General features: G+C 44.6%; 1 protein-coding gene across 2 annotated transcripts in view; it reads left to right on the forward strand.

The window, feature by feature from the left end:
• Positions 1–4,692: 4,692 nt before the first annotated feature.
• IGF2BP2 (insulin like growth factor 2 mRNA binding protein 2) overlaps positions 4,693–14,997 on the forward strand; it is a 103,991-nt gene continuing 93,686 nt past the window's right edge. The window contains exons 1-2 of one of the 2 annotated variants that reach the window (XM_045029762.1): positions 4,693–4,953; positions 6,146–6,206. In XM_045029762.1, coding sequence (XP_044885697.1) covers positions 4,776–4,953; positions 6,146–6,206 — 239 coding nt within the window. In that variant the 5' untranslated portion in view covers positions 4,693–4,775. The remainder of the gene's footprint in view (positions 4,954–6,145; positions 6,207–14,997) is intronic. The other variant, XM_045029764.1, reaches the window with a different exon arrangement.

A 14,997-nucleotide genomic window follows, 5' to 3' on the forward strand; every position in this document is an offset into this window, starting at 1 on the left:
TGGGGCTCCACCCAAGCAAAGTCTCCTGTGCTGGCCTGTGTTTTTAACTGTAGCTGTTAGCCTAGAGATCTACTGGTTGTGGTGTTGAATCTCGAGTTTGCCATTTCCCCCCAAAGTTTGGAGCTTCTGCAGCTCAGTTTGTAAGGAGGGATGAGTTAATAGTCCCTTAATGGCAGTGAGACCTATTCCCAGTGACATGGGGGAAACCTCCTTGTAGAGCTCAGGATAGGCTTTCAAATATTGTACAGTCCATATAGGCACAGTAAACTTATTTACAATAGTAGTTATATTACAGAAACACCGATTAACGTAAGGCACCATGGGTTGTATCCAATGTTCATTAATCAATACAATATTACATCTTGTTCTTACACACACACATGATTTACCAGCACAGACAATAATGGACCCCTCTTCCTGGATAACATTGAAAGAACAGAGAGACTTATTCCCGGGTTGTGGGAAGAAGCATTCATCAGGTTCCTCCAATGCTTGGTCTTCACAGCTATAACCCAAACCTTCTTTTCTCCTACACCCTTTTACATTTACACATTATTTTTCTGCCAGGCCCAAGTGTTAGGATCTCCGGAGTACATTACTGAGTTATCATTAATCTGTAATCCCAGGGGGACTAGTGGGTGGATTACTCTAATTTCTTTTCCCGCCACAGTTATCAGGAATAACTGCAAGCTTTGCTGGTGTTGATTGTATGAAGCATTAACTAGTCTCCACCAGGGCCAGATGACTAATTCTTCCTCCATTACATGGGGCCAAATCAAGTTGATTGCCTCCATGGGAATGTGTCCTGCTATGGCTTGCCGAATCATTCTCATGATTACATTCCGGGTGAGAGTCTGAGTTTGCTCAAAGAACAGGAGTACTTGTGGCACCTTAGAGACTAACAGATTTATTTGAGCATAAGCTTTCCTGAGTTTGCTCATACACTGAGGTCAATGAGACATTATTCTGGAGGGACTATACACAAGATGTCATTAAACTCTTCATCTTTTTCTATGAGTCTTTCCCACCCAGGAAATACCTTACTTATTAACTGCTGTTCCTCACTGCTGTTGTTTATCTGCAGGGTCGGCAGTAATTTTGAAGTTACGGAAGAACTAGCTTCTGTGCATAGTATGCATGGAACAACCACAGGTGAAGAGATTTTCAAAGACGTTGAAAAGTCACTTTCTCAATACAATCTGCAATGGAAACAACTGAAGTGTGTTACAACCTATGGACGTAGAAACATGTGCGGTTCAAAAAAAGGTTTGGTTGGACAAATCTACAAAGCTTGTGAAAGTGCAGGCTGTCCCAAGCCTATGATTCTTCATTGCATTCTTCATCAGCAAGCATTGTGCAGGAAATATTTGGATTTGTCATGTGTTATGGAACCCGTAGTTTCAACCATTAATTTCATTCGCTCACATGGACTTAACCATTGTCAGTTCCAAGCATTTCTGGTGGAAATAGAATCATAATATCACAGTTTGCCCTACCACACTTCAGTTTGATGGCTTAGCTGTGAGAAGGTTTTGTTGCGATTTTTCGAGCTTAGAACTGAAACTGAAATGTTCTTAAATAAAAAAACCCGACCTCTACCTTTACTCAGAAACAGTGAATGGCTTTGCACTACCAAGCACATGATTAACTTCAATCTTAGACTACAAGGGGAAAACGGGCTTATGTGTGACATGTACACCCAGGTGAAAGCATTCAGGCAAAAACTAGTTATTTTCAAGTCCCAACTGACGAAGGACTGCTTTGCTCATTTTACATATTGTGAAAAGTTCAACCAAGAAACTGAATCACGATTCCCAACTAGGTTTGCACAAGAAATCATTCTGATCTGAAACTACAGTTCCAGGAGTGTTTCTCACCTTGATGTGAATAAAGGAGAAATGCAGATTGTGATCTCGAAAAACTGCCACCTGAACTTCAAATGGAAGTGATTGACCTGCAATCCAATGACTTGTTGAAGGACAAATATAAGGAAGGAAATCTGATAGAGTTCTATAAATGCCTGCCAAGTGATCAATATGCTCATGTAAAAAACTTTGTCCGTGGATTAACGTCAGTGTTTGGCACTACTTGTGTGTAAAAAAACATTTTTGATGATGAAATATGTGAAATCCAACTACAGATCGACCTTGTCTGATGAACATTTACAATCAATTTTGATGATAGGGAACACTAACTTTGACCACAGCTAAATGCAATTTTGTCAGGTAAACATCAGTACCATTCTTCTCACTAATCCTAAAATAATAATTCTTTTTTTAATGATTTTGCATATATTTAATTTTTTCACAGTTGCTTCGGCCCACGAAGCCCCTTCAAAAATCTAATATGGCCCTCATCTCATAAAGTTTGGAGACCCCTGCCTTAAATCACCATTCCTGTAAAACACACAGCACTTGTGAGCACTTATAATACAACAAAGGTAGGTTTATTTAAGTGGGAATAAAGATGTAACTAGAAGTGAGAGAAAGTGATGGAAACAAATGGTTACAACATAAAACAAACTAAAAAAATATGACGCTGGATCTACATGTCTCAATAGTTCCCTTTCCTAGTTAATAAAGTAGGCTTCTCCCCACCCCTCCACCCCCCAAAGTTCGGTCTGTTCCACAGCTGCCTGGTTTCACAAGAACCATGATCAAAACATTCATGAAACCCCCCTGCTCCTCAAGGGGTTTCTCAGTGAATGGATCCAGAGTGCTTCTCCCTACATTCTGTTATACTGAAAAAGCCTTTTGTCTTTAGTCTTGGCCAGGGCACTCTGCTGTAATGGTCTGGTTCACCTCCCAATGGTTTAGATCATTTGCACTTGGTTTTCCATTGACTGTTCTGGGATGTGGCACAAGTAGACAATAGAACCTTGCATTACCTCACTGGCTGACTACAGAGGGGTGATGACTCCCTCTTGTTTGAAAGGGTCATCATCGAGACACATTACTCCTGTGACTAATTTCTACTCCAAGTCCATAAAGCAGACTTTCATTATAAATACAGTATCCATAAACATTACCTGCATACACATCTCACAATGATTATGGGTCTTGACAAGTTACCAGCTTTCTGTAGATACCAACACATTCCTCTTTACAGATAAATCTCCTGTAAGACGTTTTTGGTGTGGTGAGAGTTATTTGCAAAAAACAGGAAATCCTTTGCCAAGGAGCCTCTGTGTCACAACAGATGCTTAGCAAAATAAATCAGTGGCATAAAATAAAATCCTTTCCCAGGTTCTTCAAAGAAACCTATTCGGTCATCTGCTGTGGATTTGACTGGTATGTACAGTGGCTTCCCATTCTCCTTAGTCTACTCTTGACAGCCTGGGTCTCTTCTCTGGAGGCCAGCAACTGAAAAAAAGACTGAAATCCAAATAGACAGAAAATCATCTTTCTTCAGTTTACTATCAAATGTTTAGTTACAATTATGACTGGAACTGTTCAGAAATTAATCAAAATTTTCTCCTCTTTCCTTCCCTGCTCAGTGCCAATGGCTCCTTAGTGGAAAATAATCATTTAAACCTTAGACGGGACAGGGTTTTACATCTATTTAAAATGAGAGTTGGGCCCAGCGAACTTTGATGGGCTGGAAGAGAGCATGCTGAGAGCCTCCTGTGAGAAAGGTGGGGACTGGCAAGCTTCAACAGATTGAGGAGGGAGTGCTCAGATAAAGAGCCTTTGCCCCTTACAAACTTTTGTACATTTAGATAGTACCCATCCCAAAGAGCTTCAATCTTACTGTTGTCTATATAGGCCTAGCACAATGGGGCCCTGATGTCAGCAGGGGCTTCTCGATGTTATAATAGAGGCAGAAGAAGAAATCAAGAGCACCAAGTGATGCATGAATAATTTGTGCCAAGCCATCAGACCAGACCTTCTCCAAGGAGGGAGAGCGAAGATCTATGCACTTACTGCAGAGCACTACAACCAAAGCAAGAGCAATGTGAAAGGGATGGGAAATTGCTGCGATCATCCCAGGTGTTTTAAATGGCATCTAAATCCCAGCTGTGGGGAGAGATCCGGGAAGCGATGCTTGTTGTGTCCAACGGAGGAGATTCAACCCTACCTCGAATAGCTCGGCTGCCCCCCCCCCCAGCCCCCTGTCAGTGAGCCAGGTGCTCTCCCAGCTCCACGGGGGCCCGGCCCCACACCGGAGTCGCCAGCACGTCCGAGGGGCGCAGGGCGGCCGTTGCGCTCTCCCAGCCCTGGGCCCCCGGGGCCTCCAGCGCTGGGCGGGAAGGGGCTTTCCTGACCCCCGTCCCGCCCGTGGCTAGCCCCGAGGGGACTCCCCATGGGCCAGCCCGCGGGGCCCGGCGCTAGTCCCGCACAGTGCCCCCGGGCGCCCCCTCTCCCCAGCTCCGGGGCGCGGAGCAGCTGCCCGGCCGGCGGAAGCGGGGCTCGGCCAGCGGGCGCTGCGCTGCGCTCCCGGGCACCGCGCGAGCCCAGCCCGTCCCGCACATGGTGCCCGCCCAGGCGGCGGGGAGGGCGCTGGATCCCGGCGCCGGCCGGGGAGAGCCCCGCTGCGCCCCCGGCGGGCTCGCGGCTGCGGGAGGAGCCGGCGCGGCTGCCCTCGGCGCGGTGTCCCCGGGGAGGGCGGGGGGAGGCGGCACACGCGGGCTGGGCTCGGCTCGGCTCGGCTCCGCCCGCTGCCCGGCTGCGGGGCGCTGTTGCAGGCTCCGGCGGGCGGGCGGGTGGCGCAGCGCGGTGCCCGGGTCTGTGCCGGCGGCGGGCAGGAGGGGCCGCGGGCTCCCCGCGAAGAGGCGGATGATGAACAAGCTCTACATCGGGAACCTGAGCCCCGCCGCCACCGCCGACGAGCTCCGGCAGCTCTTCGGGGACAGGAAGCTGCCCCTGGCCGGCCAGGTCCTGCTCAAGTCCGGCTACGCCTTCGTGGATTACCCGGACCAGAACTGGGCCATCCGGGCCATTGAGACCCTCTCGGGTAAGCGCCCGGGTGCACCGAGGCCAGGGGACCCGCGGCGCCTCGCTCCCCCGAGCCTCGCCGGGGAGCGCCCCCGATCCCTGCCCGGACCCTCCCAGCCCTGCCCCGGGACACCCCAGCTGCCCGAGGACCCCTTTCCCCGGGGAGCCCCAGCGCGCCCCTCTCCCGCGCGCCCCCCGGATCCAGCGCCTCCTCCCCAGGGAGCTCCAGGGACCCTCCCTGCCCCTCCCGGGATCCCTTCCTGACCCCCTTCCGCGACCCCCGGCTCCCCCTTCCGGGGATCCGCCGCAGGAATCCACTCAGCTCCCCACGCCCTGCTGGCCCCCAGCCCCACGGGGGTCCTGTCCCTCGCCCCGTGACCCCCGACTCCCGCCCGCGGCACGCGGGTCCCCCCTCGCCCCGGCCCTGCGGGACCAGCCGCTCCCGCCCCGCTCCCTCGCTTCCCTCCAGCCGGGCTATTTTTCCCTGATTTTTTTCTCCGATTTTATTGAGAGGAGCCGGGGCCCGGGGTCCGCCGTCCGGCCGCCCCCTCGCCACCCTCCCGGCCTCGGGCACCTTTTTACGAGGTGCCCTGCCCCAACTCGCCGGGGGCGCGGAGCAAAGAGCGGCCGAGAGGCAGCTGGGGGGCCCCGAGCGAACTGTAGCCCAGCCAGGGAGTTGGAGCCACACGGCAGCGCCAGGCCAACGCAGCCCCAAACACAGGGGACCCTCTGGCAGCCCCGGCGGGCCACTCCGGCCGAGCTGGCGCCCCGTGCCGGGTAGGGGGAAAGGAGAGGCAGGAGGAGAGCAGGAGAGGAGGCATGTGGGGCTGGGCTGCCGGGAGATTGCCGTGGTGTTCCGCCAGCAAGCGAGCGCAGCCCCGCGAAGTCCTGCTAGCTCTGGTTAGCGGAGTGGGCGGCAGGAGCCCTGGGAGTGGAAGCATGGCTGCCCCAGTCCTTCATTTTGAGGGCTCCGGACTCCAGCCTCTCCATTTGGTGCTGCTTGTGAAAATGACTATACTGTTGTCAGGGGCCCCGGGCGGGGACCCCTGGGCGCCCTCCCGCCCCCGGGCAGCACCCCCTGACCCCCCAGCAGGCTGGCCCCCTGCCCCAGAGCTCTCCACGCAGTTCGGGCTGCAGGGTAGATTTCCTGCCCCGGCTCCCAGACCGTGCTTCGGACGATGCTGAGTCTCTGTTGTTGTTGTGTTTTAAAGGTAAAGTGGAGCTGCATGGCAAAGTCATGGAGGTGGATTACTCGGTCCCTAAAAAGCTAAGGTAAATCCCTTTCCATGCATTCTCTGTCTCGAGTCCGTGTGAGGGGCGGCGAGTCCCAGAACGGTTCTGGCTCCTTGGCAGCGGGGTTGTTTGCAAGGGTGCTGAAGGTAGTTGCAAGAGTTGCATTTTTACTTTCATTATGGCTAGCTGCGTGCCCTAGCCATTGATTTACTTTTGAAGTCTGATGGGCTTTCCTCTCTCCACGCGGGTTGGGATGGAAAGCATTTCTTCCCAGTGCAGTAACTTGTTTACCAAATGCAAAAAGCCCCCCCCCCCTTTAAAGATCACAATGGTAACAAAGGCTTTGTGGAAGACTTCCTGTGGCAAGTAAGTAGTAAATATTTACTGTGTCAGCTGAAATTCCCTAGCTAAAATTACAATTAGTTAGTTTTTGCTTTTCTTTCCTCTGAAGTGCTTTCTGCTGAGGGTAACAAAATGTCCTTTGGATAAGTTAGTCAATATCTCGCAAGGCTTTGGAGGAACATCTTGATTTGTTTTGAGAGTTAAAGAAGTTAAAAGCCCTTTTTGGCGTGGCAGCTGCTTATGAGCCAAAGTTCTGAAATGTTTGTAACCAAAAGGCACTAGTGTGGGATGTGTGTAAACAGAACTTTCTGGGGATGGCATAGAATCTAATGCATGTCATTTAGATGGCTGCAGAGTGGTCTGTTCATGCGTGGGCAGATGGGGTCTCTTCTGTCACTGACTTCCTATTTGCATTTTCCTTGAATTAGTTTTTATTCTGATTGCGCCGTATGACACTTCTTTGCTTGGTCACTATTGTTCCCTCAGGACACAGCATATTCATAAAAACTTTTTGTGGTCATTTTGGTTATGGGTGTGAAGCCCTTGATCCAAATAAATCCAGTGTACTGTCTAATTTGTTATAATGTCATGTAAACAACTTGTAGTATTTTACTAGGGCAGCTGTTTAACACAAACTTTTATAAATGTACAAGATCTGCTGCCGTCTCTTGCTAAACCTCTAATATAGTGGTGGGCATTTTTTACCTTGAGAAATATAATTGCAAGCACTGTCACAGATCTGCAGTGGTATAGAAAGGCAGTAGTGATTTTTTCTGAGAGGCCTGCCTCTTGCAGGGATGGTACAGTTGAACTGTATTTATAAGGGGAAAAGGTGTTTTAGAGAATTTGTGGCATAGTTTGCGTGTTGATAGTCAGATGCAAAACCTTTTGAACAGTGGAGGATTTGCAATATTATCTAGTGTATGTTATTTTTAAGTGTCACAAGACGTGAACTTCACAATGCTCAGAGAGCGTGGGGCAGGGCATCTTTTCATGTGCAGCTTGTTGGTTCTGTTCCTGCTCTGAGTCCCCTCCCCCAGCAGTGGGTAAAGGGAAAGCTTTAAAGCAAATTTCACATTGAAAATGATTTGGTTGCCTAACGGAGAACACAGTAGGCTGCAAAATGTGGCTTGCATTAAATGCCAGCTTTGTAAAGAGGTTTTAGCAAAAGAAAAATAATCCAGGCTTTTGTTTCTGCAAGCTGAAGTTTCTCCTTCCTTGTTCTTTTTTAGAATAATAAACACCTAAATATATTTATGTTGCTGATTTGAAGTGTCTTTGAAATGAATCTTTTAACCAGGTTGTAGAATGTGTAATTAAAAAAAAAAAGTCTAGAATTTATTCTATAGCTCAGCAGTCAGAGTGTTCTTTGAACATGTGCTCCTGTGAAATGTCTGAAGTGGCACTCAGTGAAAATGCAGGCTTACTGTACAAATTGTATGCAAAGGCTCTTCTTGAATGTGTTAATTTGCTGATGCTGCTTCTTTAGCTTCATGCTGGGTATTTTCAGTGTGATTGTCAAGTATTATTTTTAGAATACGGTACATGGAAAATTAACTTAGGCAGCTTGATGAAATTTGGTGAGAAATGGCTAATGTCTGGCACTGGGTTGATATTGTTGGTTGTTGCTAATGCACATATGTGAAAGATGTGACAGTGTTCTGGTTTCTTATGCAGTGAGCATGCAGAATTTTACCTGGAAATAAAAAAGATTAACTCTCAAATATTTCAAAGAAATTAAATCTTTACAGTAAGTTTTTCTCTGTGTTCTTGCACTCTTAGGACTTCTTTAAGAATGATCGAGCTAGAGCCCAGTTAGTTAGAAGGGCAGTTCTCTGGGGATGTATTAGCTTCCAGGTCTGTTACATATGTTACACAAAGCAAAAAGATGTGAACAGTAAAAGCTTGGGGATCCCTGAAAAAAAAAATCATTGAACAGTTGAGAGAGAGAGAGAATCTAATATTTCTTTTGCCTTTTTCTGCTATATGTTCAGCTGTCCCTGAGGGTTCTATTTCAGTTTGGTTACTTGGTTTTCTCAGATTGTTGAGCTCATGTTTGGATTTGATCATGTCATTTTTTGATCTCTGAAAAAGCTGTTGTTAATATAAAGGTGTCTTTGGCCTAATATTAGTTAGCTTGGACATTTCATCCTATTTTTTATAACATGGTTTTATCATGGAATAAAGGCTTACATAGGCTTACATTTAGTTTTTCTTTGTAGAAAATCCACAAACTATTCTAAGACTTGTAAGAATTAGAATTTGTGCAGTGACTTCCATTCATGCAGCAAAACTTCCATTGATGTCAACGGCACCAATATTTGGGGACCCTTAACCTGCACACACAGGACCCTGCCCAACGCCCCTTGCTCTGGCAAAATTGCCAGTGGCTTTGTAGGGAGTTTTGTCTGAGTTAGCTGTGTAGATCTGAAAACTTTCCATGTTACACACAAGCTGATACTGTCCTACAGTTCTGATGCTATGTGAATGTAAAACTATTGAATAAAACTGCAGAGAACTTCCCCTAAATGCTAGCTTTGTCCCAGGTTAATTAGATGTATTATTTTTAAATCTTTTGGTCCAAATTTGTTTTGTGTTTTATGGTTTGGTTTTGTTACTTTTTATGTTGTGATATGTTTGGACTGAAAGTGTAGCATTGTAGCGTTTGGATTTAATAAAGAGGGAAAATCTCTGTTATGCCTGTTATTGAAATGTATCTGAAATATGTCTTGATGTGTAAATAATACGTTTTATTCTCGGTATTGTGTTTAGTTAAAATTTCCTTTAACCTTTTCAAGAATTAGATTTCAAAAACAGAAACAAAAATAACCCTCATTCTCATCTGTATGTTGTTATGTAGCTAAGAAATAGTGTAAAATAGTCAGAAGTAGCACTGCAAACTCCACTTTCTATACACGTCCTCATGGTAATGTAGAAGGGTTGGAGGTTACAGGGCTGGAGGTAGTGAAAAATAGCATGAAGTAGTGCAGAAGAGCTTATAAATTTGTCTTTCATGAGTTAAAAATCAGTAATTGTGTTCTCTCTACTGCAAGGGATTTTTGCCTCCTATAAGAATGTTAAAGAAAACAGTATCCCAATTGTTTTTTGTTTGTATGTACTACATTGTGCATAGACAAACTAATTAAAAAAAACCCCACTTTTTATCATGTCAACTTTAAATTCTCTGGTAACAGAGAATGCTTCATTTGCTTAAAATCATATTGTTTCAAGAATTTGCTGAATGAGAAGCTGTGTTTAAAAAAAAAAGTGCTGTAATTATGCTTTTTATGCTTTGATTCTTAACTCCAGATGCTGAATACATTGTTAATAATAATAAACATTAGAAAACTGTGAATTGTGAAATATGAACAAAACAAAATCTGTTAATATTAACTTTCATGTAATGTGTATTTGGCAGAAATAAAACAGATTAGTTTAAATAACTCAATTCAATGTTCACAATGTTTTAAATTTCCAGTTCCTTTATTTGAAAAGTCTTCTTTTTTGTTTTCAATATTATTTTAAAAAATCAAAATGTATAACATTAGTATAATCTAGAACAATGCACTGGGTGAGCTAATTAGAGAAGTCTTCAAATCTAATTTAGTAGAACATTTAAAAAAAATTACTGTTCTATTTAATGGCAAAACTTAAGTGGAATATTATATTTGTTAAAGTAAATCAGAAAAGTAAATATCTAATGCATACAGATCTAGATTTTTGCAATTCAATCAAAGCAATGCAATTAAAAAAAAAAAAAAAGACCCTGTTTCTAATAATCTGGAAACCTGCTGCACTTTTATGAAACTTGTCTTCATTTAAAATCCTTCCTTGCCCATGGCATGTCCTGATCCTCTTTTAGTGTTTTCTGTGAATATGGAACAGTTGTTCAGGAGATAGGGGCAAGGAATATCTGCCAGAATTACACTTGTGGATCTAATCCCGGAATGACTAGGAGAACAGTGTTCTTTCACAATTTTCAAAAGGAAAACCCTAGATCTTAGCAACTTTTAAAATATCAAATTAGAAAATTCCAGGCTGAAAGATACTGTGTCTCTGTAGTGCTGGAATCCCCCATTAAACAGTTTGCTACCCTTTTAAGAGGAAAAGGAGCATTAATATGGTGTACAAATGAATTCTGAAATAGAAAACTGTGCAAATGGTTTAAATATATCTAGGTATTTGCTTTAGTTGTTGAAATAATCAAAACACAGAGGTTTTTACAAAGAAAAATGTCCATTTTAGGGGTAGATTTTATTTTTGAAACTTCAAACTAGTTGATGTTTAAGTGTGAATCACCATTCCAGTCTGAAACTGAATGTTCACAACTGCCCCAAGTGGTTAGAGGCTCTGGTCTGAGCTTTGTGTGTAATTGTCATGATTCATTTTGGTGGTGGTAGTTTGAAATAAAGCAATATGTATTTTTTTAAAAAAAGGATAGAGGGGGCAGAGTGTTGGGATGGCAGTGGTGGTTAAATATTTTAGTACTGCTGTATCAAGGGGCAGATTCACATGGCACAAAGTGTGGACTACCAGAGGGCTAATGTCATGACCATCTGGTTGTTGTTTTGTTTGTCCCTGACCTGTATAATTGTGACAAAAATGATTTACATGTAAAATGATCCTGTTTAGTGCTTTAGCTAAGGAACCTCTCCCTTGATCAAGAGAAGTCCAATCAGGAGACATGACTGACACTTTTACATCTTTAGTTTCTCCCGCTTGCCTCCTTCTTGCACATACACACACAAGTAATTCTGTGTGGGATGCAATGGAAGAAATATGACTTTGCTGATCTGGGAATGTTTGACTTTTCCAAAGCCCATTCATACCACATTTTTCAAATATTAATCAAAGATTTAAATGTCACCTGCCCTTCTGGATTCCTAGAAAGGGGCAGGATGGACCTGAGTCATTTAGTGTTAAAAAATGTACCCGAGAATTTTACAAAGTGGAATCAAAGGATTCATATAGATACCGAGAGGGTCTTCTGGCTGCTGTGTGAACTGAGTCTCAAACCAATTTGCGCTCTGTCTACAGAGCACAGCTAACTGTATATGGAGTATCATTTATATCTTCTTAAACAGCCATGATTTAGTCACAGTTAGACATGAGTTAACTGGTTTATGGAAGAATGATGAAATTGAATGTATTTTTAAAATAATACATACCTTCCCTATAGCAGTGAAGGCAATTGTAATTAGTTGGCATTTGGACTGTGTTTTGAAAATGTGAATTGCTGCATGTGCCGAGTATTATTATTTTAGCAAAACAGAATGACACTTAGTGGGACCCAGGACTGAAAATATTTATTTCCTCCCCCCCCTCAAAGCTCACTGTCATTAAAACACTTTTTAAAAAGCTCTTTTACTTTATAATTCCACTGGTTGCTTTTGCAAACTTATAATTTGCATTTGGTGGCATGTATGGGTTCTATTTTGGGCAGCCAAATTGCAATGTTCTTCCAGCATTATTTTTAAGGTTTTCTTTTTCCTCTTCTGATTGTGAACTTCATTCTGGTTTTCCACATATTGTACCAGTGAGAGGGAATAGTTGCAATTTTTGTGTACGAAGATGTGGGAGAGAACTGGAGAGCCTATCATATGGGATTCCCAAATGGAGGAAAAAAGCTTGAGTGGTTTGCTCCATTATCTTGCTTCAGACCGTGCTTGTAGTAAATGCCATTTCATCAGGCAGGATAGTCCATTTTAAACTAGTGAAATGTACTTTTCCAAGAGGTTTTCTTCATTTCAAATTATGCCTTACATGATGCTTATCTGTGCCATACTCTAGTATGCTGGGGTTTGTTTCTTGATGACAAGATGTTCTCTTTTTTTTATAAGCATTCCACATGCTGCTGAAGAAGTCTAAATGTCTAGAATGGAATTAAGTTACAAGTCTCCGTGTCACTGTGTATAGGCAGCTATTCTCCTTTTACTATGTGTGTGTAACTTCTTTGAGTGTCAGGTACACATGTTTATGGAGAGGAGATTAGACCACTATGTAAAACATACCAATCTTTATCTTTATCTGCTTGTTGGAAACCCATGAATACCTATTTGCACAGACAAACTATTGTAAATACACCTGCTGAACCTTTGAATCTATAGTTTAGCGTTCTCTCGCTGCTTGTTTAAAGCAAAACGTAAACTCTTGAAGAATCTATCTCAGAAATACATCTATACAAATATTGTGGCTCATCTGTTGTGTGTATGTGTTCCTCCTCTCTTCCTATCACCAGCATGTGGAAGGCTATGTCTTGATAGGGGTCTGATTTGTGTCAATGGATGTATTATCCTGTCATAATCAGGAAAGGTGTCTACTGGGAATAAGAGTAGAGTGTTACAATTCCTAAAGAGCAACACACTGTTTTCTCCAAATGCCTTACTTGGGGGTATCTGGGGCTGAAAGTTCTGTGAAATGTGAGGAAGGAGCTTATGAAAAAGTAGTTCAGCAAAGTAAATTGTCTGTAGTGGCAACAGAGAGACAAGGTGGGTGAGAACATGTATTTTATTGGACCAACTTCTGTTGGGGAAAGAGACAAGCTTTCCAGCTTGCCCAGAGCTCTTCTGCAGGTCGGTGAAAGATACTGGTAGTGATGACAGGTTTTCACGTGTCACTTCTCCATTAGCCTGTTCTTTCCCCATTTTCCTCTTTGTGTTGCTGTTGGGGTGTGAGAATTGGAAGTAAAACTGAGAGAACAAGCCATTTATATTGTACTCCCATCCATCTCCCCATCCCTTTGCCTTCAGATAGCATAAGAAAAAAATCACTTATTTTTATAAAGTCAGTAGTGGATAGTTTGTTCCAGAAGCTGTGGTAAACGCCAATCCTAAATTAAGAAGCTCATTAAGTCACTTAAGCACACGGTTACTGGAAATTTTATCCATACAGTATATTGATCTAATCTGGAGGCAAAATACAGACTAGAGTGCTACAAGGAAACGTCCATCCAGGCCACCTTAGTTCCTATCTCAGGTAGCTAGTTTAAATGATCTCCAAACAGCTTTCAGTGTAATTGTATTAGAGACTCTCTCTCTGCAAAGTGACCTCCTTTGATTGGTTGCATGCAATGTTGTTGTGGTACTATAGCTCTGGAATGGCAATCTTTTCCATAGACGGGGGAGGAGGAGGGGTAAAGCACCTATATTTAGTAATGGTTAAAAACTAACATTACTGAGAGTTTTTGCCCGAGCCAGCAAAAGTTGGCATCTGTAATTTGGAGGAACTTGATTCCTTCCTCGAAGGAATCTCTCTGGTATGTTATAGCTATGTGCACTGATGCAATTTGTTTGATATAGATTGATCTCTATTTCTCTCTATTTCATATACCTCCCTAGCTGTACAATAGGGATAACAATATTATTTTCTTTCCCCCACCCCACCCTCTTATCTGTCCTGTTTGTTCAGCCTAAGAGCTGTTTAGGGAGGCACTATCTCTTATTTTGTATGCGTACAGCACCAAGCACAGTGCATGGCACTACTGTCAGACAATCAGAATACCAAGTCCCAGTGGCTATAAGCTTGATGTTTGTGGGGTGTATTGCTGGAAAGAGATCCAGCCAGCTACATCCTTCTGGGGAGACGTGCCGCTTGCTGCAGTGAAGTCTGCAGACATGCGAGATTTGTTCAGATGAGAAATGCGTAAGTAAGAAGTGAAGATTTTCATTCCACATTGAGGGAACTGATGCATGCAGCTGGCACTCCTGTTTCTCCACCCAAATTCTCAGGGGCCAGTGAGCAGTTTAATGCTGAAGTGGATGGTCAGAGTTGAGGACATGGCCGGTCTCCCACAGAGCTGCTTGTCACTGCTGTCCAATTCCCTAGGCCTTGGGTTATGGTGTGGAGATGGTGGCAGAGTGACCCGCAGATAGCTAGCAGGCTACTAGTGGAACCTCCGCTATGGTTTTTACAAGATGGCATGAAGCTGGGCTCGTCTGCTGCCGGCTGCGCCTGTAGGGCAGGCTGCGGAGGCTGCTCGCAGCCCTGGTCAGAGGAGAAGTGTTACAGGAATCCTTGCTTGATGAGCTCCTGCTCTGGTTAGAGTGGAAGCTGTTTAGCCTGGAGTGACATGTGTCCTCGCAACACCTCTTCTCCAGATCCACAGCCCACTTGGCACCTTTCCTTCTCTCCTCCTCCCTTCACCTCTGCTGCCTCCAGATGCCTGCTCCGGCTCCAGCAAATTAACCCCCACTCACAGTGTCAGGATCCCATTCTCCTGCCACCTCCTTGCTCCCGCACTGGCTCCTGGGGGCCTCTCCTGCGCCATCTACAGTCAGGCTGCTCAGATGCCTTCCAGCCTCTCTGCCTGCACAAGCCTTTCGCTCCTGTCTGCCTTCCCCTCCCTGCTCATACCTCTTTGCCTCCATCCAAGTAATCTGCCCTTAGCCTTGGCAAGGCCAGCTCCCACCCTCCAGACTCAGCTGGTTCTTCCTGCCTCTCTCTGGCTTCCTTATTGGCCCCCCCAGGCCTGGGTCAAGCAGCTCACTGC

The sequence above is a fragment of the Mauremys mutica genome, chromosome 9, assembly GCF_020497125.1.
Source record: "Mauremys mutica isolate MM-2020 ecotype Southern chromosome 9, ASM2049712v1, whole genome shotgun sequence".
NCBI classification, from domain to species: domain Eukaryota; kingdom Metazoa; phylum Chordata; order Testudines; family Geoemydidae; genus Mauremys; species Mauremys mutica.